The sequence below is a fragment of the Mobula birostris genome, chromosome 15 (genome assembly GCF_030028105.1).
Source record: "Mobula birostris isolate sMobBir1 chromosome 15, sMobBir1.hap1, whole genome shotgun sequence".
Taxonomy (NCBI): domain Eukaryota; kingdom Metazoa; phylum Chordata; class Chondrichthyes; order Myliobatiformes; family Myliobatidae; genus Mobula; species Mobula birostris.
Genome location: NC_092384.1, coordinates 49,338,909 through 49,366,703, shown reverse-complemented (window position 1 = coordinate 49,366,703; position 27,795 = coordinate 49,338,909). Strand labels below are relative to the sequence as shown.

Here is a 27,795-nt window from a genome sequence, read left to right as displayed (position 1 = left end):
ATGTGGATTGCTTTTTTTCTGTTCAGTGTTTGTGCACTGTGCTCTGCGGATCGGTATAGACAACGGGCAGAGGAGCTAATGAAACGAACTCCTCTTATTGATGGGTGAGTAAAACAAATTTCTATATGACGTTGCAAAGCTGTCACATGTAGATTTTCTCAATTGACATTAAATTAGATCCATGAAATCACACATGAGGCAGTTAGGTTTATGGTGGATTCTCAAAGCTCAAAGTAAATTTTATTATCACATCACCATATATAACCCTGAGATGTATTTTCCTGTGGGCATACTCAGCAAATCTGTAGATTAGTAACTATAACGGGATCAGTGAAAGATGCAGAAGGCAAAAAACTGTGCAAATCCAAACATAAATAAATAGCCAGAACATGAAGAAAAAGTGAGGAAAAAAGCCCTTGAAAATTCTGTGGCTTTCAGGAAAATTTTTTGCAAAGTTTGGTCTCTTTTTGTTGATATATCTTCTTACATATGTACACACATTTCTCAATATTGTCCCAAATGCACAAAAATAATTTCCAGTGTCAGAAATTACACCACAGAATTTCCTGAAGCATCAATAACAGACTCCGCTCTGCACTATGTTGTGTTTTCCTCTGTTCTCACTGAAGATGTGTCATAGAAATGGGGAATGCATACTGTATGCAAAAGGGCTGAATTTCATAGTGACTATTCAAATGTTAATGTGAACTTTGTCCTGCCTGTAGGAATCTTATCTTGGATCAGACAAGTGTCTGGTCATAACAGAGATCCTTGAAGATGTGGGACAGATTTTTTTTTTAAAAGCTTTCTGCTTTTATACTGTTTGAGAGCAGGAATATAGCAGACCTGAAATCAGGTCGTGTGTAGTCACAGTGGGATTTCATGGTGTCAGATAACCTGGATGATTTCAGTTTGGTTGGGCTGATAGAACAACTTTTATTCCCTTGATAAACAGAGGAAGGTAATTCATATACATATGGAAATTGGAATCAAATAATATGGATGAGGCATCAGTACAATTAATTTCTCTGATGAATCCTGATGAAGGGTCTTGGCCAAAAACATTGACTGTTCATTAATCTCCATTGATCTTGCCTGCCCTGCTGAGCATGAGCTGCCTTAATGACTATCGTCCAGTAGCAGTCACATCTATGGTGATGAAATGCTTTGAGAGGTTGGTTATAGCTAGAATCAACTCCTGCTTCAGCACTGACTTGGACCCACTGCAATTTGCCTATCGCCATAATAGGTTTACGGCAGATGCATTCTCAATGGCTCTTCACGCGGTCTTGGATCACCTGGACAATATTAACACCTATGTTAGGATACTGTTCATTGACTATACTTCAGCTTTTAACAACATCATTCCCACAGTCCTGAACAATAAGCTACGGAACCTGGGCCTCTGTACCTCCCTCTGCAACTGGATCCTTGACTTCCTAACCGGAAGACCACAATCTGTGCAGATTGGTGATAATATCTCCTCCTTGCTGACGACCAACACTGGTGTGCCTCAGGGGTGTGTGCTTAGCCCACTGCTCTATTCTCTCTACAACCATGACTGTGCTGCTAGATATGGCTCAAATTTCATCTGCAAATTTGCTAATGATATGATTGTTAGCAGAATCTCAGATGGAGACGAGAGACGTGCAGGAGTGAGATATAGCTGTTAGTTGAGTGGTGTCACAACAGCAGTCTTTCACTCAACATCAGTAAGACCGAAGAGCTGATTGTGGACTTTAGTCAGACAAGGGAACACGAACCAATCCTCATAGAGGGATCAGAAATGCAGAGTGTGAGCAATTTCAAGTTCCTGGGTATCAAGATCTCTGAGAATCTAATCTGGTCCCAACATATCCATGTAGTTATAAAGAAGGCAAGACAGCGGCTATATTTCATTAGGAGTTTGAGGAAATTTGGTTTGTCACCAAAAACTCTCAAAAACTTCCACAAATATATCATGGAGACTATCCTGACAGGCTGCATCACTGTCTGGTATGATGGGGGGGGGGGGGGGGTACTGCACAGGATCGAAAGAAGCTACAGAAAGTTGTAAAATTAGTCAGCTCCATTATGGGTACTAGCCTCTGTAGTATTCAAAACATCTTCAAGAGGTTTTGTCTCAGTAGGGCGTCCATCATTAAGGAGCCCCATCACCCAGTACATGCCCTCTTCTCATTGTTACCATCAGAAAGGCGGTGCAGAAACACTCAGCGATTCAGGAACAGCTTCTTCCTCTCCTTGCCATCCGATTCCTAAATGGAAATCGAACCTATGAACACTACCTCACTTTTTATTATATTATTTCTGGTTTTGCGCTATTTTTAATTTAGCTAATATATATACTTACTGTGATTGAGTCGCTCATTTATTTATTTATTTTCTATATTATCGTGTATTGCTTTATACTGCTGCCGCTAAATCAACAAATTTCATGATGTATGCCTGTGAGATTAAACCTGATTCTGATTTCCTCCAGCATTTTCTGTGTTGCTCTAGATTTCCAGCATCTGCAGATTCTTTTGTGTTGATTCATTTCCCTGTCCGTCTGGACCTTAACCAATTTCTCCTGCTGCTCACTGACCAAGCAAAGTCCCAGTGAAGGGTGTTGACCCGAATTATCAAATTCCTGTTCCCCTCCATAGATGATGCCTGACTGGCTGAGTTCCTTCAGCATCTTGTGTGGTGCTCAAGATTTCCAGCATCTGCAGAATCTCTTGTGTTTACGTATAGTTGAAGCTATTTTCAATGACAGAAGGATGTCTACTGCAGACTGGGAAAAAAATGGAGCATATTTTGTTATTCATTTTCTTGGTGGGAATGCTAAACATTGAGAAGGTGATGGTGAGACATTTACTTGCACTGCTATTTTCCTTCTGGTGCTTTTGGGCTGGGAATTCAAGATTTAGACCAATGATGAGGAAGGGATGAGATGTTTCCTAATCAGGTTGGTATGTAACTTGGAAGAGCCACCTTCAGAAAATGGTCCTTCTGTGCCCGAATCCCTCGTCCCACTTGGCAGCAGAGTTCACAAGATTGGAGGTGCTTTTTGAAGTAACTTGGATTTTGCAGATGGTACTCATTGTATCCACAATACGCCAGTGGTGGAGTAAATGAACATTTAGAAAGGTGAATCGAATGTCTACGTGATGTCATTTTATCACCCTTTGGATTTGCCTTGTCAATAGAAAAAAGGCTTAGGGACATCAGAAAATGAGTCATTCAGCACCGGATTCTCAACCTTGTATGGTTAAAGTTTCTGGGCAATAATGATCTCTAAGATGTTGCTAATATAGGATTTGGGGATTCCCACTGAAGGTCAAGGTTTATGTGAGAAGGATGTTGTCTGCCTCTCTTGTGCTGTGCATTTTTCTTACCACCTATCAGTCAGATGTTACCTAGGTTATGCTACATGCAGGTATGGGCTCCTTCATTTTCTGAGGAATTGCAAGTAAAATTACCCATGTGCAACCATCAGTAAAAATCCCCACTTTGACCTTATGAATAAAGAAAGTTTGTTGAAGTCATTGGAGATGGCTAGGCCCAAGGAATTTCTGTGGTGATGCCCCAGGGGTTTTGGGAATATAGTTGATGGGGCAGTGAGTTCCAACACCAACAGTTTGCAACCTAACCTTTTTGAGAAAGAGTTTAATGGAATGACAGGAAGGAAATTTATTTCCAAGCACTTGGAGATGGTCGCTCTCTCTTGGGTCATCCAGTATCATTTCATGGCCACTGGCGTTCTTTGTGGCAGGTCTGAGCCCGATGGCATTTTCATAGAATCATTGCTGATCTATAGAGTGGGGAAAATGGCTGCTTTCTCAGTCGAAGGCTTTGGGCTGGTCCCACAGAAGGCTTTTTGATTTAAGCTACAGCCTTGCTTTCTCATTGAATATTTTCTGAACTTGGAGGTCTGGGTTTTAGCACTCTTAAGACTGTTAGGTGGGGTGTACTCAATAGAGGAGCTGCAATTCCATGTGGATTTTGAAGCCTCTGGGTTGAGGTTGATTTCAGTGTCCTGAGGGTGAGTGCTGCTTAAGCATATTAACATGCAGTATTCAGCGAGCAGATCGGGACCATGCCTGTCGCCTTGCCATCAACTCCCCGGTGCTTACAAATGATGTTGCTTGTTGCCCTTGTCTCAACTTGTAGTCCTACAAGGTTGCCAAGGAAAGATCGAACATCACACCAAAGTACTTCGGAAGAACAAGGTTCTAGCCTTGTCCATTATGTGTTTTTGCCAGGTGACTCAAGATTGCTGTGGTTCTAATGGAGCTTCCATTGCTGGAAGTAACCAGAGAGCATCCAGAAAATTGTCCTGAAAAAGTGAATGAGCAGCCGATGCTGATTCATGGCAGCGAAATTAATATAGTTCCTTGGCTTTGTGGCTTGGATATTAACAAAACAGAAACTTCAGAGGCTTAACACTAATGAAAAGTGACACTGTGATAGAGTTTGTGCACTTTATATGATAATACCATCTTGTTTTCCAGCAAATAAAATGGTTTATCCCGTTTTCAGATCTTGTATTGTTGAATGGATTAGGTGAGAGCAAGCACAAAAATAATAGCTTCTCCACAGCTTTGTAAAGCACTTCCCCATGGTAATCTTTCTTAGAATTGGACTTCAAAGTTCAAAGGTAAAAAGTTTCTGAAACATAAAAATCATGATTCATTCAAATGGTTTATCAAAATAAATTAGAAATTATACAGATTTGTACAGTCCCCTATATGTGAGGAATTCTGAGGGAAATGCAAGCTGGTGTGTCAGAACTCATTTTGTTTTTTGACATTTAAATGTTTTTCTTTCCAAAACTAGACACAATGATCTCCCCTGGCAACTTCTACTGCGCTTTCATAACCAACTAAGCAAAGTGGATCTGAACCAGCTAAATGAAACCCACACTAACATCCCCAAATTGAGAAAAGGTCTTGTAGGAGGACAGGTATTTAACTTACCTATTAATTGAATTGTGCGTTAATTTTCAGCATTCAATTCCAGATTGTATTGAAGAAAAATAAATTGAATGCAGCAAAATGGGTAAGTATGATGAAAGCTCTTCAGTAGCAGGGAGGATATTGAAAACATGGATTAAGTGAAGAAAACAGCCATTTCTGAGATGTAATAAAGCATTAGATCTATATCAGGCAGGGAGAAAGGTAGAGCACCAAATATATTTTCTTCTGGTTATCCTCAAACTTAATAGATTATCTCGTCAATGAATTTTATCTAAGCAATCACTCATCATGTCCACCATTTAGGCAAACTCATGCAAAATTGCTGTTTACTGCAAACTAAAATCAGAGTCTTGGATGTTTTATTAATATCATTGTCAGCTATAAGTATTTCTCTTGAGAAGCATTTCATTGAATCATAATTGTTCCATTTATTTCAGATGAGTGTGCATTTGCCAGGTTCCATTCCAAATAATCTCAAAAATGTACATTTTTATAGCATTCTTAACAGTGAAAACAATGTAAGGGAAAAATAATACATGATAAACAAAGAGAATAAGCAACTACAAATACCGATCATGACTAGAAATCAAAATGCTCCAAGTTAGCAGAGTAATAACGTGCCTGACAGATCATCAAACCGTCTACAGTACTGGAAATTATTACAATCTCTCTCTGCATCTGTTGGGACTATCATTTATGGCATTTGAATTGTGTAAATGTTACTGGAAGATATTGCAGGATACCAGGAAAGTAAGCAGGAAGATAATTAGATGGAGTTTCGCATCAAGTGGAAGAAAGTCCTTTCTGCCAATTGAATCTCTGAACCTTTTAGTTGAAGAGAAGGAAACCTTGTAAAATAGTGGCACATGTGTGCTAACATGACGGAACAGAGGTTGCACTATCTCATATAATCCAGCTGAAGATTTCATATCCAACCCTCATGTCTCCTTTAAGAGTTGTAGAAACGTGACTCACCTCAAAATCTGCTAGAGATGACTGAATATCAAAGGAACATCCATACACCTTTCCTACCCTAAACTAATCTCTATTATCCCAGAGCCTGACATGGAGAGCATGGTGTCAAGCCTACATTTGGAAGTAATATCAACATTGTTTGGGCATAGCTGCTAATCAGATTTCAAATGATTTTTTTAAAGGTTACCCAGAATCTACACAATCATGCGAGGATCAGACATAAACAAGGAGCAGGGAATAGGACTGATTAGGTAGTTCCATTGAGAGCTTGTTATTGATTTGATTGGGTTAATAAGGTTCTAAAAGATAAGAGATCGAGGAACGGCCTTTCATCACATCCGCCCTTTTTATTCCAATTTATCATGCACAATATGCCCTGAAAAATAATTGCATGTATTTATTTTCTTGACACTGTTCTGTGACTGTCAATGCATTAGATTGTTCTTATACAGTAGCTTTAATTTTTCAAGTTCTAACTTGGAAATTCTGTTGTTCCAGTTTTGGGCTGCATATACGCCATGTAACACCCAGTACAAGGATACTGTGAGGCAAACCCTGGAACAAATTGATGTCATAAAGAGAATGTGTGTGAAGTATCCTGAAACTTTCCAATGTGTAGTTTCAAGCAAGGGTAAGTAATTTCTAATATTTGCTGCCAACAGTTACAATTAATCTGGCAACATGTTATGATGGTGCTTTCCTACTTAAATCTAACACTATTCTTTACCACGTCCTCTGATAGGGAATCATGGATTTACAATGGCAGAGGCCCAAATCCTTCCCCTCAACACAGCAGTCTTCTGTATATTCACTTGTATGACTCAAATCTCATGAAGTAGTTCAAAACTTCATGTTCTTGTTGTACAAACTAAGCAATGGAGACATGCAAAAGTACTGGAGGAAGTCATCAAGTCAGGCAGCAACTATAGCAAGAATATGGACTTGATCCAGTTCAGTTCATATAACGTGCCTTGACCCAAAGCATCCACTGTCCACTTCCCTCCATTGATGCTGCTTGACCTGCTAAGTTCCTCCAGTGCTCCATGCGTTGCTTTAGATTCCAGCATCAGCTGTCTTCTGTGTCTACACTGAGCAAAGGAACCTTTACTGCTGAAGATCTAGCATCGTCCCAGAGTATTGACAAGCAGCAGTACGGTCAATGAGAAAATGCAATGCAGGTTATGATGGTGGACAGACAGCAGAGAGTATGTAATTTGCAGACAAAATAGATTCCTTTAAGGTACAAATGCCCAATAGAAAAATTCAATTGTGGAAAAATTAAAAATAACATTACATCCAGCAAAAAAGATTATGAAGTTGCCTAAGACCAGGGTTGTTGATGTAATAGGCCTTTATTCAGAACAAACAGATACACAGGAGGGACATGGTGGGAGACTCTTAGCAGAATCTCCTGTAAGATTTCTCAGAAGAATGTAAAAGTTTAAGGGCACTTAGACAGCTCCTATTCCCAGAACTCCCATTGAAGTTGCTTCACAATTTCTAACATACTTTCCTCTGGATAGAAATCTGTCCCAGAGAGGTAAGTCTCTGAAGGTTTCTTGTTAAAAGGGCAGCAATGGCCCTTCAGTAAAAAATTGCCGCATCACCTTCCTCCACTGATGCACTATCAATTACTCCAAAAGACTGGAAGTAGAGTAAATACTGAAAGGCTTTTATTAACAGTAAAATGGACCCACATCCATGCTGAATATCTGTCCCAGACTGAGGGAGGAGCAGTGACACAATCGCCTTTATTCAGGGGTCTGTGGGAGGAGCCACAGGAGCAGTCAGCAGAGGGGCATGTCCAGGCATGTCCAGACAGGTAACCCAGTTACAACCTATATACATGGCTTACCACATCCACCCCCATGGGTTACTACAAGAACATGTCCCTATATGAAGAATGCAAGTAGAGAAATATCTCAAATCTAGCATGTTGCTCTAGGGGTTCGATGACATTCTCTTCTGGGAAACACTCCTGGTTCTCTTTCAGTTTTTTTTGTGGATATACTTCACCTGCGAATCTTCTAGGGTTGTCTATTGTGTCTGGTGCTTCCTATGCGGCCTCCTCTACATTGGTGAAACTGTCATAAATTGTCCTCCCCCTTCCTTCTTCTATTCCCCTCTCTGACCCCTTACCTCTTCTCACTTGCCTATCACCTCCCCCTGAGTCTTCTCTTACTTCCCTTCATCCTATGATCCACTCTCCTCTCCTATCAGATTCCTTCTTCTCCAGCCCTTCATCTTTCCAACCCACCTGACATCACCTATCACCTAGCTTGTCCTGTTCCCCTCTCCCCACTTTTTTTTATTCCGGCATCTTCCCATTTCTTCAGTCCAGAAGAAGGGTCTTGACATGAAACGTCGATTGTTTATTAATTTCCACAGACACTGCCTGACCTGCTGAGTTCCTACAGAATTTTGTGTGTGTGACTACTATCTTTTTGCTTTCTTTGATGGGGAACACCAACCATGAGTGAAAAATAGCAATAGATTTTGCTGCTAGACTATCTGTCTCAATTATTTTTCTCACAAGTAATACTGTCAGAAGGATTTTTTTCCCCTTTTCCAATTCCTTATTAAGGTCTTTTTGATAACATTAAGGTATTTTATTGTTTTTCAGAACTGAGGTTTGTGAAATTAAATATTCGGTCTTCAAAATAGAAAGGGTGGTTTATTGGGAAATTGTGGCCAGATTGCTTGGGATTTTCTATTCACTGTGGTCAGCATCTGGCATCTTGATCATTTCTAACTTCCATATTGTGATGTAGGAGTGAGGAAAACACCTGAGATTTGTGATTAGTCATCTAAAGTGTACAAAGATTCACAGAGGTACATTAGAAAATGTGAGTATGTGAGGGTAAGGCAGAAAACAGTTATGAAATCAAACAGTACAATAAATGAATATTACATAAAAATATTTTACTTTGGTTTTGTGGTTCGGATCAGGGATGGGATTAGTGCACTGAAGCATGAATGAGAGGAAGAAATGGCTTAGGAATGAATGGTGTGTGAAAGGCAATGGTTCACAATTGTATCTGTATTATGAAATTAATACATCGACTCCATTTTACAGCCTGATCCCCATGTGCCTCAATTCCTGGCATATCCAGAAATCTATCAATCTCTGTTTTGAATGAAACCAACAACTCCTTTACAACTCCTCCCTTGGAGTGTCAGACACCCTGAGCCAATAGGCTGGTCCTGGACTTATTTCCTGGCATAATTTACATATTACTATTTAATTATTTATGGTTTTATTACTATTTAATTATTTATGGTGCAGCTGTAACAAAAACCAATTTCCCTCAGGATCAGTAAAGTATGACTATGACTATGACTATAACTAGGCACCCAGAACCCATCAGACTAGAGAATAGCCAAGATTCCTCAGCTACTAGGTGAATTACTTGTCAACTCAGTCCTATCCTATAAACTCTGGTTTCATACTTCTCATCAAGGGGAAACATCCTGTCTCTATTCAGCCCTATAAGAGTTTTCTACATTTCAATGAGATCTCTCAAACTTCTAGACAACATAGGCCTGGTCTGCTCAGTCTCTTATCGTGCATATTCATCATCCCTGGAATCACCCTGGTGAATCTAGGGCAAGTTGAATCATGTTTTGCAGTTTGGAGACTAAACTAGGTCATAATTCTCCACGTGATGTCTCACCAAGGCCTGACATTATTTTAGTGCAATACATTTACTTTCATACTCAAATCATCTTGAAACAAAGACCAACATACCATTTGCCTATCTATTAGTTTGATGCATCTGCATGCTGGCTTTCAGTGACTTGTTTACAAGCACATCTGGGTTCCAATCTCTCACCAAGTAAAACAAAATAATTTGCTGTTTTGTGTATAAGAGTAAACGACTTCATTTCCCCCGCAATATATTACACCTGTCATGTTCTTGCCTACTTACTCAGCTCATCTGTATCTTTACATCCTCCTCCTTATTCACAATGCCACCTAGTTTTGTATCATCCGTACACTTGCTATTGCTACTGTGGTAAACCATATATATGTTGTAACTGGGTTAACTGTCTGGACATGCCCCTCTGCTGACTGCCCCTGTGGCTCCTCCCACAGATCCTGAATAAAGGTGATTTCGCCCTGCTCCTCCCCCTCAGTCCGGGGGGCAGACACTCAGCATGGAAGTTGTATTGTACAGCGAATAAAAGCCTTTCAATATTTACCCTACCTCAGTCTTTTGGAGTTATTGAAAGTGCTTCAGCTACATTGATATCAATTATATACTGTTTTCTCAAGGCATTCTGCAGTTGTTTGTTTAATTCTGGCACCGCCTGTAAGGAGTTTGTACGTTCTCCCCGTGGGTTTCCTCCAGGTGCTCTGGTTGCCTCCCACTGTCCAAAGACGTGCTCGTTAGTAGGTTAACGGTCATTGTAAATTGCCTGGTGATTAGGCTAATGTTAAATAGCAGGGCTGCCGGGCAGTGCCACCCTTTGGGTCAGACAGTCCTGTTCCGTGCTGAATTTCAAAACATAAAATTAAATAAGGATGTCTTATAAGTATACATGTGTTAAGTGAACTCTGTTTGAATCCAAGTAAATGATTATACAAATCTTTGAACTCCTTTCTTGACAGAAATACGCGAAGCTTTCAAAATTGGTAAACTGGCCAGTTTAATAGGCATAGAGGGCGGACATTCCATTGACAGCAGCATGGCTACACTACGCCTCTTCTTCGAGCTGGGCGTACGTTACATGACCCTCTCACACAGCTGCAATACGCCATGGTAAGGTGAAATTAATTCAATTCTTCCTTCGTTTAAGTAATCAGTATTATTTTTATGCATATTGAACACCACTGTAATTTCAGCATGAATGAAATTACAACAGTAAAGCAGACAGGGCAAAATAAAACATATAACATTTTTAGGACTTACCAATTTTGTACCAGGAAATAAAGCTGAGTCTCAGGATCATTATTTATGGAGGCATTTTTAGAATTTTTATTGGGAGCAGGTGAAGCGCAGAAGACTTAAAAGGACAGAACCCTGCTTCAGGTTTAATTCGGAGAAGGAAGTCTGAGAATCGGAGCGGGAGTGCGGAGGAGGACATTTTAGAATTTTTCATTTTTTTTTCCATCGGCGTTCAGAGAGGCGGGACTGCGCAGGCGTGTGACATCGGACAGTGAAGCGCGGAAGATTTAAAAGGAACAGAGCCTTATACAATGGGCAGCGTAGTTTGTGGGCGGCAGAGTGAGCCGGGAGCAGAGTGAAGGCTTAAGGGCTTTGGCTCAACAGGCTTAGGCGGAAACGGGCGAGGCGAGGAGGGTTTGGTATTCATTTTTTGTTGTTATTTGAGGAGAGGGGCAGTATGAGTGTGAGGGCAGTTTGTTGTTCTCGGTGCCAGATGTGGGAGGCCCTGGAGTCTCCAAGCCTCCCGGACGTCCACATCTGCGCCAGGTGCACCGAGATGCAGCTCCTAAGGGACCGCGTTAGGGAACTGGAGCTGCAGCTCAATGACCTTCGTCTGGTCAGGGAGAGTGAGGAGTTGATAGAGAGGAGTTACAGGCAGGTGGTCACACCGGGGCCACGGGAGGCAGAAAAGTGGGTCACGGTTAGGAGGGGGAAGGGGAAGAGTCAGGTAATAGAGAGTACCCCGGTGGCTGTGCCCCTTGACAATAGGTACTCCTGTTTGAGTACTGTTGGGTGGGGCAGCTTACCTGGGGGAAGAGACAGTGGCCGTGCCTCTGGCCCTGTAGCTCAGAAGGGTAGGGAAAGGAAGAGGAGGGCAGTTGTAATAGGGGACTCGATAGTAAAGGGGTCAGATAGGTGATTCTGTGGACGCAGTCCAGAGACCCAGATGGTAGTTTGCCTCCCTGGTGCCAGGGTCCAGGATATTTCTGATCGCAACCAAGATATCCTGAAGTGGGAGGGTGAGGAGCCAGAGGTCGTGGTACATATAGGTTTTCCAATGACATAGGTAGGAAAAGGGAAGAGGTCCTGAAAGGAGAATATAGGGAGTTAGGAAGGGAGTTGAGAAAAAGGACTGCAAAGGTAGTAATCTCGGGATTACTGCCTGTGCCACGTGACAGTGAGAGTAGGAATACAATGAGGTGGAGGATAAATGCGTGGCTGAGGGATTGGAGCAGGGGGCAGGGATTCAAGTTTTTGGGTCATTGGGACCTCTTTTGGCGCAGGTGTGGCCTGTACAAAAAGGACGGGTTACGCTTGAATCCTAGGGAGACCAATATCCTGGCGGGGAGATTTGCGAGGGCTACTGAGGTGACTTTAAACTAGAATGGTTGGGGGGTGGGAATCAAATTAAAGAAACTAGGAGAGAGGAGGTTAGTTCACAACAGGGGGATGGGAACAAGTGCAGAGAGACAGGGGGGTGTAAAATGAGGGTAGAAGCAAAAAGTAGTAAGGTGAAAAGTAAAAGTGGCAGGCCGGCAAATCCAGGGCAAAAATCAAAAGGGGCCACTTTTCAACATAATTGTATAAGGGCTAAGTGTGTTGTAAAAGCGAGCCTGAAGGCTTTGTGTGTCAATGCAAGGAGCATTCGTAACAAGGTGGATGAATTAAAAGTGCAGATTGTTATTAATAAATATGATATAGTTGGGATCACAGAGACATGGCTCCAGGGTGACCAAGGATGGGAGGTCAACGTTCAGGGATATTCAATATTCAGGAGGGATAGACATGAAAGAAAAGGAGGTGGGGTAGCATTGTTGGTTAGAGAGGAGATTAATGCAATAGAAAGGAAGGACATTAGCTGGGAGGATGTGGGATCGATATGGGTAGAGCTGCATAACACTAAGGGGCAGAAAACGCTGGTGGGAGTTTTGTACAGGCCACCTAACAGTAGCAGTGAGGTTGGGAATGGTATTAAACAGGAAATTAGAAATGCATGCAATAAAGGAACAGCAGTTATAATGAGTGACTTCAATCTACATATAGATTGGGTGAACCAAATTGGTAAGGGTGCTGAGGAAGAGGATTTCTTGGAATGTATGCGGGATGGTTTTTTGAACCAACATGTCGAAGAACCAACTAGAGAGCAGGCTATTCTGGACTGGGTTTTGAGCAATGAGGAAGGGATAATTAGCAATCTTGTCGTGAGAGGCCCCTTGGGTAAGAGTGACGATAATATGGTGGAATTCTTCATTAAGATGGAGAGTGACATAGTTAATTCAGAAACAAAGGTTCTGAACTTAAAGAAAGGGTAACTTTGAAGGTATGAGACGTGAATTAGCTAAGATAGACTGACAAATGACACTTAAAGGGTTGACGGTGGATATGCAATGGCAAGCATTTAAAGATCACATGGATGAGCTACAACAATTGTTCATCCCAGTTTGGCAAAAGAATAAATCAAGGAAAGTAGTGCACCCGTGGCTGACAAGGGAAATTAGGGATAGTATCAATCCCAAAGAAGAAGCATACAAATTAGCCAGAAAAAGTGGCTCACCTGAGGACTGGGAGAAATTCAGATTCCAGCAGAGGAGGACAAAGGGCTTAATTAGGAAAGGGAAAAAAGATTATGAGAGAAAACTGGCAGGGAACATAAAAACTGACTGTAAAAGCTTTTATAGATATGTGAAAAGAAAAAGATTGGTTAAGACAAATGTAGGTCCCCTATAGACAGAAACAGGTGAATTGATTATGGGGAGCAAGGACATGGCAGACCAATTGAATAACTACTTTGGTTCTGTCTTCACTAAGGAGGACATAAATAATCTTCCAGAAATAGTAGGGGACAGAGGGTCCAATGAGATGGAGGAACTGAGGGAAATACATGTTAGTAGGGAAGTGGTGTTAGGAAAATTGAAGGGATTAAAGGCAGATAAATCCCCAGGGCCATATGGTCTGCATCCCAGAGTGCTTAAGGAAGTAGCCCAAGAAATAGTGGATGCATTAGTGATAATTTTTCAAAACTCTTTAGATTCTGGACTAGATCCTGAGGATTGGAGGGTGGCTAATGTAACCCCACCTTTTAAAAAAGGAGAGAGAGAGAAACCGGAGAATTATAGACCGGTTAGCCTAACATCGGTGGTGGGGAAAATGCTAGAGTGAGTTGTCAAAAATGTGATAACAGCACATTTGGAAAGCGGTGAAATCATCGGACAAAGTCAGCATGGATTTGTGAAAGGAAAATCATGTCTGACGAATCTCATAGAATTTTTTGAGGATGTAACTAGTAGAGTGGATAGGGGAGAACCAGTGGATGTGGTATATTTGGATTTTCAGAAGGCTTTTGACAAGGTCCCACACAGGAGATTAGTGTGCAAACTTAAAGCACACGGTATTGGGGATATGGTATTGATGTGGATAGAGAATTGGTTGGCAGACAGGAAGCAAAGAGTGGGAATAAACGGGACCTTTTCAGAATGGCAGGCAGTGACTAGTGGGGTACCGCAAGGCTCAGTGCTGGGACCCCAGTTGTTCACAATATATATTAATGACTTAGATGAAGGAATTAAATGCAGCATCTCCAAGTTTGCAGATGACACAAAGCTGGGCGACAGTGTTAGCTGTGAGGAGGATGCTAAGTGGATGCAGGGTGACTTGGATAGGTTAGGTGAGTGGGCAAATTCATAGCAGATGCAATTTAATGTGGATAAATGTGAGGTTATCCACTTTGGTGGCAAAAACAGAAAAACAGATTATTATCTGAACGGTGGCCGATTAGGAAAAGGAGAGGTGCAACGAGACCTGGGTGTCATTATACACCAGTCATTGAAAGTGGGCATGCAGATACAGCAGGCGGTGAAAAAGGCAAATGGTATGCTGGCATTCATAGCAAGAGGATTCGAGTACAGGAACAGGGAGGTACTACTGCAGTTGTACAAGGCCTTGGTGAGACCACACCTGGAGTATTGTGTGCAGCTTTGGTCCCCTAATCTGAGGAAAGACATCCTTGCCATAGAGGGAGTACAAAGAAGGTTCACCAGATTGATTCCTGGGATGGTAGGACTTTCATATGATGAAAGACTGGATCGACTAGGCTTATACTCGTTGGAATTTAGAAGATTGAGGGGAGATCTTATTGAAACGTATAAAATCCTAAAAGGATTGGACAGGCTAGATGCAGGACGATTGTTCCCGACGTTGGGGAAGTCCAAAATGAGGGGTCACAGTTTGAGGACAAAGGGAAAGCCTTTTAGGACCGAGATGAGGAAAAACTTCTTCACACAGAGAGTGGTGAATCTGTGGAATTCTCTGCCACAGGAAACAGTTGAGGCCAGTTCATTGGCTATATTTAAGAGGGAGTTAGATATGGCCCTTGTGTCTAAAGGGATCAGCGGGTATGGAGGGAAGGCTGGTACAGGGTTCTGAGTTGGATGATCAGCCATGATCATACTGAATGGTGGTGCAGGCTCGAAGGGCCGAATGGCCTACTCCTGCACCTATTTTCTATGTTTCTATGTTTCTATTGCCTATTGTAGACAATGCCAAATTATATTAAATGTTACCTTGTTTGTTTAAACCTGTTTGAGTCTATGAAAAGCAATTGCTATAAAGATTGATTTCACAAGGGCCAACTTGCTTGATTTTAACACTTGAGAAATTATAACAGAGCTTTTCAATGTTTCAGGGTTGATAACTGGCTTGTGGATACAGGTGAAGACCCAGCAGACAGTAATGGACTGTCAGACTACGGAAAGGTTTGTATCTGCCATGTATGTGAAGGGTGTTTAAGCTAAAAATCTCTATGTTATACAATGCAAAACTTCATTAATTGTAAGTCTTCTAAAATCTAATCTAGTTTACACATTGATGGAATTTTCCCAAAATATAAAGGGCAAAGTCTGCAGTGGAGATGAGCAAATTCATTGGTCGTTTCGTACAAACACTCTCCTTCAAACACATTGCCTGTCATGCTACTAAGACCAAAGTGAGAAGTGTTTTCAGATTCCTCTAACTGCAGAACCTGAAAAGTCTGGCAAATAGTTAAAGTCATTTTGTATTCACAAGAAGGAACAACACTGAGCAGTTTTCTGAAATAATATTCTATGGAAATATTGTTTTGTTTAATCCCTGGAATTTTTTTTAAAAACTTCAAAATTATAAACATTCACTTAATTTTTTTGGGGGCATGGATGATGCTTCATCTATTGACTCTCCTTGGTTATCGAAGATTATCAGGAATGTGTTTCTTGTAGTTCTGTCATAGCATTGCTAGTAGATCTTAAACTGGGGAAAACTTGGGGAAAATGTGCTGTTGTCTTGAGGCAAAGGCCTTCATGTAGAGTTATAGAACTCCTTAATTCAAGGCATTTGAGCTAAATTATTTACAGTTCTTCATTATTTTGGCGACAGCGGAACAGTTATGGTCACACAGACTAATATCCAGGGATGTCATGACTACAAAAAAGCTCCTATTTATTCATTGGATAAGCATTAAATGGGTATGGAACTAGTGGAACATTACAAGTTATCCGAATAACATAAGCTTTTAAAATAATTTCATAATATTTTGGCATGTTTTGAGTGAAATGTTGAAATTATTCTTTTTCATTGTATTGAAGAAAATTATTGGAGAAATGAACCGATTGGGAATGATCATTGATTTAGCACACACTTCCGTCAAGACAATGAATGATGTCCTGCAAATTTCAAAGGCTCCTGTCATATTTAGTCATTCAAGTGCCTATGCCGTGTGTAAACATAGACGCAATGTACCAGATGACATTTTGAGAAAAGTGGTAAGATTTTGATCATGCTTTATGCAGATTTTGAAGGATCCTGTCATGTATTTACTGTTGATAAAGCTGCTGTAAAATTGTGAAGAAATCCTCCCCCTCCCTAGCCCTCATTAGAAAAATGCAGGTGCACAGAGGATTTGCAAGTGCTTTTTCAAATATATTTATAACTTGCAGTATTTTGAACATAATTTGCTTGATAAGAAAAAACTTTCATATTCTAAATGTTTTCATGAAATTATTGTTTTCATGTTAATACAGTATTTTAAGCCTTAAGTCTGCAGCATTCAAGTCCTGGCCCTGGCGGCATTCTAGCACCAAGTCAAGTCCTGGCTCTGGCGGCATTCTAGCACTAAGCCAAGTCCTGTCCCTGGCGGCTTCCCAGTTCTGAGTCAAGTCCTGGCCCTGGCAGCATTCTAGCACTAAGTCAAGTCCTGGTCCTGGCGGCTTCCCAGTTCTGAGTCAAGTCCTGGCCCTGGTGTTCTGTGATTCCTGTCCTACCCCCTTGTCTGAATCCCTTCTCTGCCCCTCTCGCCTCTAGCCATCGTCTGCAGCTCCGCCTGCGCTTCGGTCTAGTTCCATCGCCGGAGCTAGATAGGTACTGTCTGGTGTCCATTCGTGTTGGTCTTGTCTTGTCCTGTCCTCGCCTCTGTGGGGTAAGTCAGGCCCTCTTACCATTGCCCCGCGGGGAGTCATGTCTTGTCTTGTGTTGTCCTCGCCTCCGTGGGGTAGGTCTGGCCGTTGACCCGCGGGGGGTCATGTTCTGTCTTGTCTTGTCCTCGCCTCCGTGGGGTAAGTCAGGGTGTCTTGCCATTGCCCTGCGGAGGGTCATGAGTCCCGGCCCTATGTCCTGTGTCCAAGGAGGGGTCCCGGCTCTCTGCTCTGTGTGTGAGTCCCGGCCCTATGTCCTGTACCCAAGGAGGGGTCCCGGCTCCGTGTTCTGTGTATGTGTCTATGGTTCCATGTACCTGCTCTCCCTAGCCCATGTCACGTCCATGCCTGGTTCTGGGGTCCGAGCCCGAGGCAAGATCCAGGTACTGGGTCCTTGCCCAGTCTCTGGCTCAGAGTCCATACCCTAGCCTCTTCATGTCTCCTCTAGTTCTGGGAGCCGATTCCGAGTCCTAGCCCAGACCCTGGGTCCCAGCCTAGTCGTAGTCCTCAGTCCTTGTCCAGTTCGCTACTCCTGCTCCTGCCTAGCTCTCCTGATATCGAACAATAAACTAAATTTAATTAACCTCACAAGATGTGTCTTGCATTTGGGTCCACCCTTGCTCCCAATGCCCCCGCCATTGTGACAGAGACCCTGTATTCAGAAAAGTTAAGTCAGTCCACATACAGCCCAAGACATGGATCCTCAAAGAACTACTTCAATCTGGCTCAAAAATATACAGACAAGATGGGAAGAGCAGAAATGCTTGTCCCGATCCCTCAATCACAACATTGATTGTGCCAATCCTAGTAAACTATCTGAGGGAAGTAAGCAGATTCCTCTGATATTTAAATGGAGTAAGTTCATGTCAGTCAGAGTTTAGCAGAAAGGCAGAATATGCTAGCAATGTTTAATCCTGTTCATCAGCTCCTTAAAGTTTATAAAAATCCACATGTACGACAATGCAATTGAGCAGATGTAATATTTATGGGACCGGAGTTTCATTTTTTATTTAAATGATAGGACTGCTATGTTTGATTATGCCAACATTTTGAATAACTAAGCGATATTGCTGTGCAGAGTTATTCTGGAAAGTGCTGAGCTCTTCATTTCGTGACACCTTGGGTGGGTGTTAAGAGGGTCTCAAGTATTTACTCATTAAAAGGATGTGAAAAATAGAATGATATTTGCTACAGGATGCAGTTGAGTTTCACAATGAAAGTTTAATTTGTTATCGTGAGACTGAGGACACAGCCTCATGCTTAGAAAAAATAGCTAAGGTTTGTATAATAAATACATTTTATTTCAGTAACTTAACAAATTGCTTTTTATTTTCAATATATCAAATGCTGGGTTGGTTATATTTCAGGGTTAATCATTGCATCAGTTTTTTAAAATACAATGCAATTATCATTTTAATGGGCCATGTACATTTGAAACAATTCTGAAATGTGTATAAAAATTTTTTAAAGTATATTATTGGTTGTCCAGAGAGTACCAATAAACCAGCTAAAACATTTCTCTGAATGAATTGATCTCACAGAGTGAGAAGAATGGTATCATAATGGTGAACTTCTTCAACGACTATGTTACTTGCAAGCCTACAGCTAACCTATTAGATGTGGCAGGTTAGTATCAGCAGCATTCACAAGCCAAACTGATGTTGGTATTCTGTTCTATAGTGCAACATTTTAACATGTCATATGAAGGAACTTCTTCAAAAGCAGGGTCAAATATTTTGTGTGAATATTCTGCGCGTCCATTTGATCCAATTCCATCCCCAGCACACCTCTTCCATGAAATAATTTTAACACAGATAAAAGGTGAAGAGCAAGAGCACAGTGGAATCAAAGAGTTCTTTGCTCCAGAGCTTCAAAACAATTCCATCATGCATCCAGTTGGCCATAACTTGTCTTTAACAGAATTTCACTGCATTTGTATAATTCTTTTGATTAACATTTATTGCAAGAAGACACTGACTTCAAGTTTGTTATGGTAGTTTGTGAGTTAACAGGAAGTATCACTGTTTTGTTAGAGAATACATGTATTAGTGTGAAGATCCAAATTTAGAGACTTAACTGGGTTCTGTTGTGTTTACTTATCTGATAGAGCAGAGGAAAATGTGCTGCTATTCTGGGTCATAACTGATGTCCAACAATGCTTAGTGTGCACAATAGCATAACAGCAGTAGATAAACACAGTCTTACACCACAGAAACGGGTCCTTCAGCAACTCATCCATGCGAACTAAGATTCACATCTAAATTAGTACAATATGCCTCTAAAGCTTTCCTATACATGTACTAGTCCAGATGTCTTTTATTATTATATGCCTGTGTCAACCATTTCCTCTGGCAGCTTGTTCCATATAGTGCCACTCTCTGTGTGGAAAAAGTTGGCCCTTAAGTTCCTTTTAAATCTTATCCTCTCTCTCCTTAAACCTATACCCTGTAGTCTTGATTCTTCAACCACTAGAAGAAGCATTCTCCCTATCTATGCCCCTTGGGACTTTATACACTTCGATAAGATCATCCCTTAGTCTCCTACGCTCCAAGAAATAAAATCCTAGCCTGTCCAATAACCAAGTCCCTTGAGTCCTGACAACATTCTTGTAATTTAAAGCACTCTTTCCATATTAATATCAACTTTCCTATAGCAGGGTGAGTAAAACTGAACACAGTATGCCAAGTATACTCAATTGCAACATAACATCCTAACTTGTATACTTAGTGCCTTGACTTATGAAGACTAATGTGCCAAAAGCAGCCGTCATCACCCTCTCCTACCTCTGATGCTACAGTACTGTGCAAAAGTTTTAGGCGCGCGTGCGCGTATACACACACACACACACACACACACACACATATATATATATATATATATATATATATTCATATATATATATTGCTTGGGTGTTTAAGACTTTTGCACAGTACTGTATTTGTCAACATGGAGTGGAGAGTGAGTTTGTAAATCTGGCGGGAGCAAGGGATGTCGGGAATGTTAAGTTTGGAGCGCCACGGGAAGGGTGTGGGTGGGTCAGGTGGCGGAGAAGGAGTGGCAGGGGTGGGTGCAGACACACCTATCCCTGGGACACCAGACAAAGTCATTTGATTCCAAACAATTGGTTTACTGATTATTATAGAACCTCCCTGGTACTTCCCGCTCCCTCCCCTCTCCCTTCCCCTTTTCCGAACCACGATTTCCCTCTCCCTGCCCCTTTCCCACTCAATCCACAAGAGACCCATGTCAGAATTGGGTTTATTATCACTCACATATGTCTTGACGCTTGTTTTTTGTTTTGCAGCAGCTGTACAGTGCAATACATAAAATTACTTCAGTATTGTACAAAATTCTCAGGGCACCCTAGCTATATATATATTGTTCTTAAGACTTTTTCACAGCACCGTATACATGTACTCCTAGGTCCCACTATTAAACAAAACTCTCCAAGACCATAATATTAACTGTGAAGAGAGGTAAACTCTGTGTATACATACACCCCTAACAAGAAATTAGGACAGGAATGCTGGTATTGGATTATTCTGTGGCCTAAACAGCATCCCTGATTGGTTTGGAGAAACCACTGTACAGAATCAGGAAAAAAAACTGCAGAGGGTTGTAAATTCAGCCAGCTCCACCATGGGCACTAACCTCCCCACTATCGAAGACATCTTCAAAAGGCGATGCCTCAAAAAGGCAGCATCCATCGTTAAGGATCTCCAGCCCCCAGGACATTTCCACCTTCTCATTAGTACCATCAGGGAGGAGGTAGAGGAGTCTGAAGACACACACCCAACGTTTTGGGAACTGCTTCTTCGCCTTCACCGTCAATGAACACTACCTCACTATTTCTGCTCTCTTTTTCCACTACTTATTTATGTATTCCTTTGTTTTTTATAGTATATTTTATGTATTGCACTGTATAGCTGTTGCAAACAACAAATTTCATGACATATGTCAACGATAATAAAGCTGATTTGGATCCTGAAATTATTTCTGGAGCCACCATCTAAAATTGAAACATTTTAAATCTAACCTACCTGATGGTGTCTGAATTCATCCCCACTATGTCAGGAAGAGAGCTATAATACTACTAAATTAAGTATTGTAAAACACTGCAATGAAATTTCAATATCCGTTTTAATTCGTATCTTTCAAATCATCCTGTAGAGCATTTTGACCACATTAAAAACGTTGCTGGTTACAAAGCTGTGGGATTTGGTGGTGATTATGATGGCGTTCACAGGTAATATTCTGTACCTACCTAAGTTTGATTTGCAGTAATCCGTTAACCAAGAGAAATCTATACTACTCTGGTCTGTATCTTTGGAGAAGCAAGGTAAAATTGGTTTTTAAGTTGCCTGATCTTCTTGAAGAAACATTTGTATGTAAAACCAGTGATTGAAAATCTTTTTAGTGTTCATAGTTTTTCGTTATTTTATTCAAATGCTATTGTTAAGGAATTAGTGTAACACGGATGCCAGAAATTGAATACAGAATTTGAGTGATGCTGCATTGTGCAATGATCCCATTCCTTGAAGCCACTGGTTGCAAGAATCAACGATGGTACAATGTTAAATGTGTAGGTATGTTTGGAGTGCCTAAGGCTGTTAAATGGCCATCTGCACCACTCAAAATAATTTAGCACACCTACTCCTGCACCAGATAATATCAAGATTCCTACCCTAAAAGAGAATTCGTACCTGTTGGGCAGGTTGGGTGCATTCATGCAACTTAAAATGGCTGTAGTTAGGTCCTGGAAGAAGAGTATGTGTGCCCCCTACTCTTCCTAGCTTCAGATCCTGAGGTTTTGCAAGTGTATCAAAAGAACATTCAGGTTAAAAATGAAGAGGAGGTGACAGGAAGTAAAAACAGAGATGTTCTGTGGGTGTGATCTGCCCACAGAACACAGCACATTTGCAAAAACTCTCATGACCTTACAAGAAATGTTAAGGTACGGTAGGTGTTCTGAAACTTTTAGTTGTACCTCACAGATACAACTGGGCACAACATTCACACCTCCACTAACACAAATGGACACTGATCCCACTTTAGGAGCTGTGCTTCAATTGCTTTCTCACCCTTCCGATTGCCTTCCCACTGATCAACCCACACACTTGTACACAGGCACTTAACAAAGTAGCAACTCAGCTGGGATATCTGGCTCTAATTGCAGTTGAACAAGTTCTGAAGCGGAGGTAGTGTGCCACATCGTTGCACCTGGCACCTCACATTACAAGCTGGTAAATTGCAATAAGGCTTGAACAAGCCAGGTCACAGGTCCATGCTTCATGTAGAGAGACAGCAGGCATATGCTATGTCTGACCATAGGACATAGAACATAGAACATAGAAGGGATAGGCAAAATATTGTGTTAGTTTCCCAGTAGGAGTGACTGCACATCAGTTAAACACAGTTGATGTGCCATTATGGTATATTACCTCGCAGAATGCACTCATTGCCTATAATGTGCATTCTTAGGAATCTCTGGACACTTGGCTTAGTTCCTAGAGAGTATCCAGAGAGATCATTCATCCGCAACCTAGCAAGATCCTCCTGCTCTGCCTGTTTCTCCTCCTCATGCATTGGCCAAGACAAGGACTGAGCTCTCCTGTTGGTGAGCATTTACAGGAGGCAGTGCCTGACATCTTTCTGCAGGGTATTCTTGGAATTATGTAAGGAATGGAATTACCTCTTGAAATTCTCCCTGGAACTCCCGAGGATCTCAAGAAGGCCCATGGGGATGAAATATGTAAATAAAATACTTCTCTTTGAGATGCTATAGAATTGATGGCCTGAATGGCCACCTGTATTGCAACAATTCTTGTGACTTATTATTTCAGAGCCGTGGACAGTAAGTAAGGAATTATTTGAATCAACATTATCAAACAGAAGAGTTACAGATTATAAATTTTCTCTTTGAAGAGTTCCTGAAGGTCTGGATAATGTGTCCTACTATCCTGATTTAGTAGCTGAACTACTGCGGAGAAATTGGACTGATGAAGAAGTGACAGCAGCCCTTGGAGAAAATTTTCTACGGGTTTTTCAGCAAATAGAGGAAGTAGCGGTAGGTGGAAAAGCGAGTACCTGGCCCTTTTTCTGAGAAATGTGTGTGTAAAATACCTTCAATTTTGCCAACTGTTGTTTCACCTGTTCCTCACACCCAGCTAAAACTGGAGGGATAAATATGCAAACTTTGCAATTGTTTTTTGTTTTCATCCAAAACCTTCACTTAAAACAAGTCACTGCGGACCAGACAATTTCGTTCAGTTCTTCGTTGGAATGTTGCCAACTTGCTCAGAACCTGGATCGCCTACATAACATATTGAAATCAAAGTGAAGAGAATTACAACCAAGGAAATGTATGAAGTTGGGATACTGGGATACAGCTCCAATGATTGTGCTTCAATCCTGACCTCAGGTGCTGGCTTTTGTATGTTTTCCCTGTGACCACATAGGTTTCCCCCCAATGTAGGCTTCCCAGGCTGAGCCAGTATTTAATTGCTCATCCCTAATTGCTCTTGAGAAGCTGGAGGTGAGCGGCTTTCTTAAAACTGCTGCTGTCCTTGAGGTTTCTTCCCCTAATCCATATAATTGTGGGTTAGTAGAGGAATTGGTCACTGTAAATATTCTTAATGGTTAAGTGAGTGATAGAACCTGGGGGTGGGGGTGGAGTTGATGGAAATGTGGGGAGAATAAAATGGAGTTGTGTAGGATTAGTGCAGATGGGTGTCTGATGCTTAGAGCAGACTATGCTCTGTCTATCTCTCTACCTCTATGAAATAATTCCAAGGTATGTGACAACCTGTGAGAAGGAGTTCCATCTCTCCTTTTCCCTTTTTCTAAAACTGTCACGTCCATGCATTGGAAGCAGAAATATTATATTAAGGTGAAAACATGAGGAAAAGTTGAGCAGTTGACCGTGTGAGGAGAGGTAATCTTATAGAAAGACAGAAGATCCCTGAAGGTTATATGCCGAGAGGGCATTTCCCCCATGAAGGGAGCTGGATCTGAGCAACCTTCTACACCTTACACTTGCGAATCACTGCCATTTCTACTCACTGAGCTATTTCTCACTGTTTATGCTTATTCACAGAACTTTTCATTCTTTATTGTCACTCAAGAACCTCATGCTCTTTATGCACACTCACAGATCTTTCACTCTTTATGTTTAGAAGTCACCCACTCCTTAAAACTCATTACATCCCACTCGTACCACTGAAACTCATTACATCCCGCTGGTGCCACTGAAACTCATTACATACCGCTGGTACCACTGAAACTCATTACATCCTGCTGGTACCACTGAAACTCATTACATCCCGTTCGTACCACTGAAACTCATTGCATCCCGCTCGTAGCAGTGAAACTCATTGCATCCCGCTCGTACCACTGAAACTCATTGCATCCCGCTCGTACCACTGAAACTCATTGCATCCCGCTCGTACCACTGAAACTCATTGCATCCCGCTCGTACCACTGAAACTCATTACATCCCACTCGTACCATTGAAACTCATTACATCCCACTCGTACCACTGAAACTCATTGCATCCCACTCGTACCATTGAAACTCATTACATCCCGCTCGTACCACTGAAACTCATTACATCCCGCTCGTACCATTGAAAGATTTCCCACACTTCCTGCTGATTTAGTGAGCTCCTGCTCTTTACATTCGGCAATCTCAGTTCTTCTGATTTTCACTTTGTTAGTTGTCCAGCGTATCCAACAATGACAGGAGACCTGTGTGGGAGAGTTTTTAAAGTGGAAAAACCATTGCACTGTGGCAACTCCACTCTCTCAACCTAGAAATCTGGGTCCAGTGGTACGAGTAATTACATTCAGACTGAGGTCTTCCTTGGTTGTAGTGGATGACCTACCTCACTGGGGTTTGAGGACCCAGCTACCTTCAACAGGTTTAGCGCACCTGTTGAAGTGGTGTACCGGGATATGGCTGCTGTCACATGCAAACAATTACTTGGGACCACAGGTGAGAGGTGATTATGTGGTGGGGCCCACAGCTGAGTGAGCTGCTCCAGAATGGACATTGCAAGTTCCTTCGCTCAAGGTACTACCCCTCCCTGGATACCCTATTCACCCTGATTTTCACTTTAATTCTATTCTATTTAGGTATTAAATCAGTTTTAGTTTATTTAAAATTGATTATTCTATCTGTACTTTTTTCCTTTAATGTTCTTCATCGATTTCATCAGTTCATTTTATTTCAGTGTTGCCCTCCATTGTGGAGGGAGACCCTCTTTGTATCAGCTAAATTCTTTTTTGAATGGGAGCAGATCTAGATAATTTTTTATGCAAGTCAGGCCTCTTTGCTAAACAATTATTTTTAGATCAAATTATCCCTTAAAAAGTGTTGGTGCGTGGCCAAGTGGTTAAGGCGTTTGTCTAGTGATTTGAAGGTCGCTAGTTCGAGCCTTGGCTGAGGCAGCGTGTTGTGTCCTTGAGCAAGGCACTTAACCACACATTGCTCTGCGATGACACCGGTGCCAAGCTGTATGGGTCCTAATGCCCTTCCCTTGGACAACATCGGTGGCATGGAGAGGGGAGACTTGCAGCATGGGCAACTGCTGGTCTTCCATACAACCTTGCCCAGGCCTTGGAAACCTTCCAAGGTGCAAATCCATTGTTTCACAAGACTAACGGATGCCTATATAAATCCCTTAAATATATAACATCAATTGTTTTCACATTTGGTGTCCTGGTAATACATAATTATCCTACATAAAGAACATGGTCTGAAATCTGTGGTTGTAAGATGGCGAGACACGTTGCCTTTACCATTGTCAATCACAGTTTAAGACTGACAATAACTTCTGATATCTATTAATATGGTGTTAAGAGCAGAATACTTGTAAGTCATTTTTAATAATTCCTTTTGATACCCGTGCTATTGCCATAACTGCAGGTGCAATCAATGCAGAAACATTTATTCAATGTGAATTTCAAATTTCTACTGAGTACTCCATTTTATTTAGAAGAAACTGAATTTCTAATGGTGCTCTGTCATAATTATTGTCAGGTAGCCTTCCACATTTTGAAAAAAATATTCTATAAATGTGGGGTCTCAATAATATCAAATAATGTGTCAATATTTATTACTTTTTATTGAATGATATTCAAGCCTTTTGCTTTTGTAATCCCATTGGTCTATACCAGTTTTTTTAGTAACTTACTGTGCACGTGAATTGCTTTTTGATTCTGGGTTGATGTGTATGAAAATCCCCTGAACTGATTCACTGGCTTGTTTCTCCAATAGTGGATGGTACAAATCCCCTACAGACTGTGCCAAAGTTTGATTGGTAAAAGAACCAAATAAATCTGGGACATGGGGCTCACTCAATCATTGTGGAAAGCTTATCTCAATGTCAGCAGCAAGTATTTTCGTTCAAATATCAGTGCCATTGTGATGATTTTGTGCCTTCTGTAAAACAAAGGAATGTCAACCTAAATTTATTAATACAATTGAAGATCCTTGATTCATATGTTAAATAATAAATTTCATACCATTTAAAAACTCTGGATATGGATTTTAGTGGTTAAATTACTGGACTAGTTAGTTTGAACTATTGGCACAGATTTGTATTCCACCCTACATTTACTGGGGAACTTTAATTTGAGTAATTTGGATATTTTAAAATGTAGGTCTCAGTAATGGGGTGTTATTAAATACCATAAACTCCACGGATGCCATTCAGGGAGGGAACTCTGTCATCTGGCTTGAATTGTACAATCTATTAATGGGTTTGATTCTTTGATTCTTAAGTCAGACACATGAATGGGTTGGACCATCCAGGCCGGATGGCAGATTCTCAGTTCAGGGGAAATGGACAATAAACAGTTGTACTGGCAAAATACTATGAATGAATGTACAGTAGTTAAAACAGGAACTCATCAGCAATATCACTTCCAAACATCATTAGTTCAATGTGCTAATAGACTGGAGGAGTTAAAATAAACATCTGTTTCTGTTCCTTTTCTAGAAGAACTCAACCTCTCCTGCAGAAGATGAGCCTATTCCATATGATCAGGTTCGGAATCAATGCAGGACTGGCTATGGTTACGGCAATCAAAACAATAATGGAAATCCACTGGTTTTGATGCCTGCAGTTATCACAGCAGCTTCCCTCACCTACCACTTATTAGTGTAAGGGCCAAGCAAGATAAAAGGAAGCTGCAGCCCCTGAGCAGAACACTCATTCAATAAAGACAACTTGACTAAAAGGAAAAAATGTAGAAGTAGAATTTTTGCTAGGTTTCTTCTCATCTTTCTGCAGAACTAGCAAAGATCCTGAGGATATGGGCATAATTGTCTATTTGTGCTCTTTTAACAGAACTCCTCAGTGTTAACGTCATGCACAAGTACACCTTTGCCTATAATATATCATGCACCCAATGTTGTACTGTTAACCATTCTTAGAAGCCATTAAGTTTATAAGTAAGAACTCGAACTCCAAATTAAAATACAGTTTATACCTGAAGCAAAATTGAGGTGCTTCTTTGTACAAAATAAGTT

General features: G+C 41.2%; 1 protein-coding gene across 1 annotated transcript; it reads left to right on the top strand.

Moving 5' to 3' along the window:
* On the top strand, positions 1-27,566 carry dpep1 (dipeptidase 1). The gene is made up of 10 exons (XM_072279177.1): positions 1-104; positions 4,819-4,945; positions 6,432-6,564; positions 10,546-10,696; positions 15,504-15,573; positions 16,438-16,614; positions 18,804-18,888; positions 21,433-21,508; positions 23,188-23,329; positions 27,263-27,566. The coding sequence occupies exons 1-10, from the start codon at positions 1-3 to the stop codon at positions 27,428-27,430; spliced, it is 1,233 nt and encodes a 410-aa protein (XP_072135278.1). The 3' UTR covers positions 27,431-27,566.
* Positions 27,567-27,795: the final 229 nt, after the last annotated feature.

Bases quoted from the DNA above. Each gene is read 5' to 3' on its own strand.
- dpep1 (XM_072279177.1), top strand. From the start codon at position 1: ATGTGGATTGCTTTTTTTCTGTTCAGTGTTTGTGCACTGTGCTCTGCG. The intron at 105-4,818 runs GTGAGTAAAACA...TTCCAAAACTAG, and splicing joins CGAACTCCTCTTATTGATGG to ACACAATGATCTCCCCTGGC. The intron at 21,509-23,187 runs GTAATATTCTGT...TTCTCTTTGAAG, and splicing joins GATTATGATGGCGTTCACAG to AGTTCCTGAAGGTCTGGATA.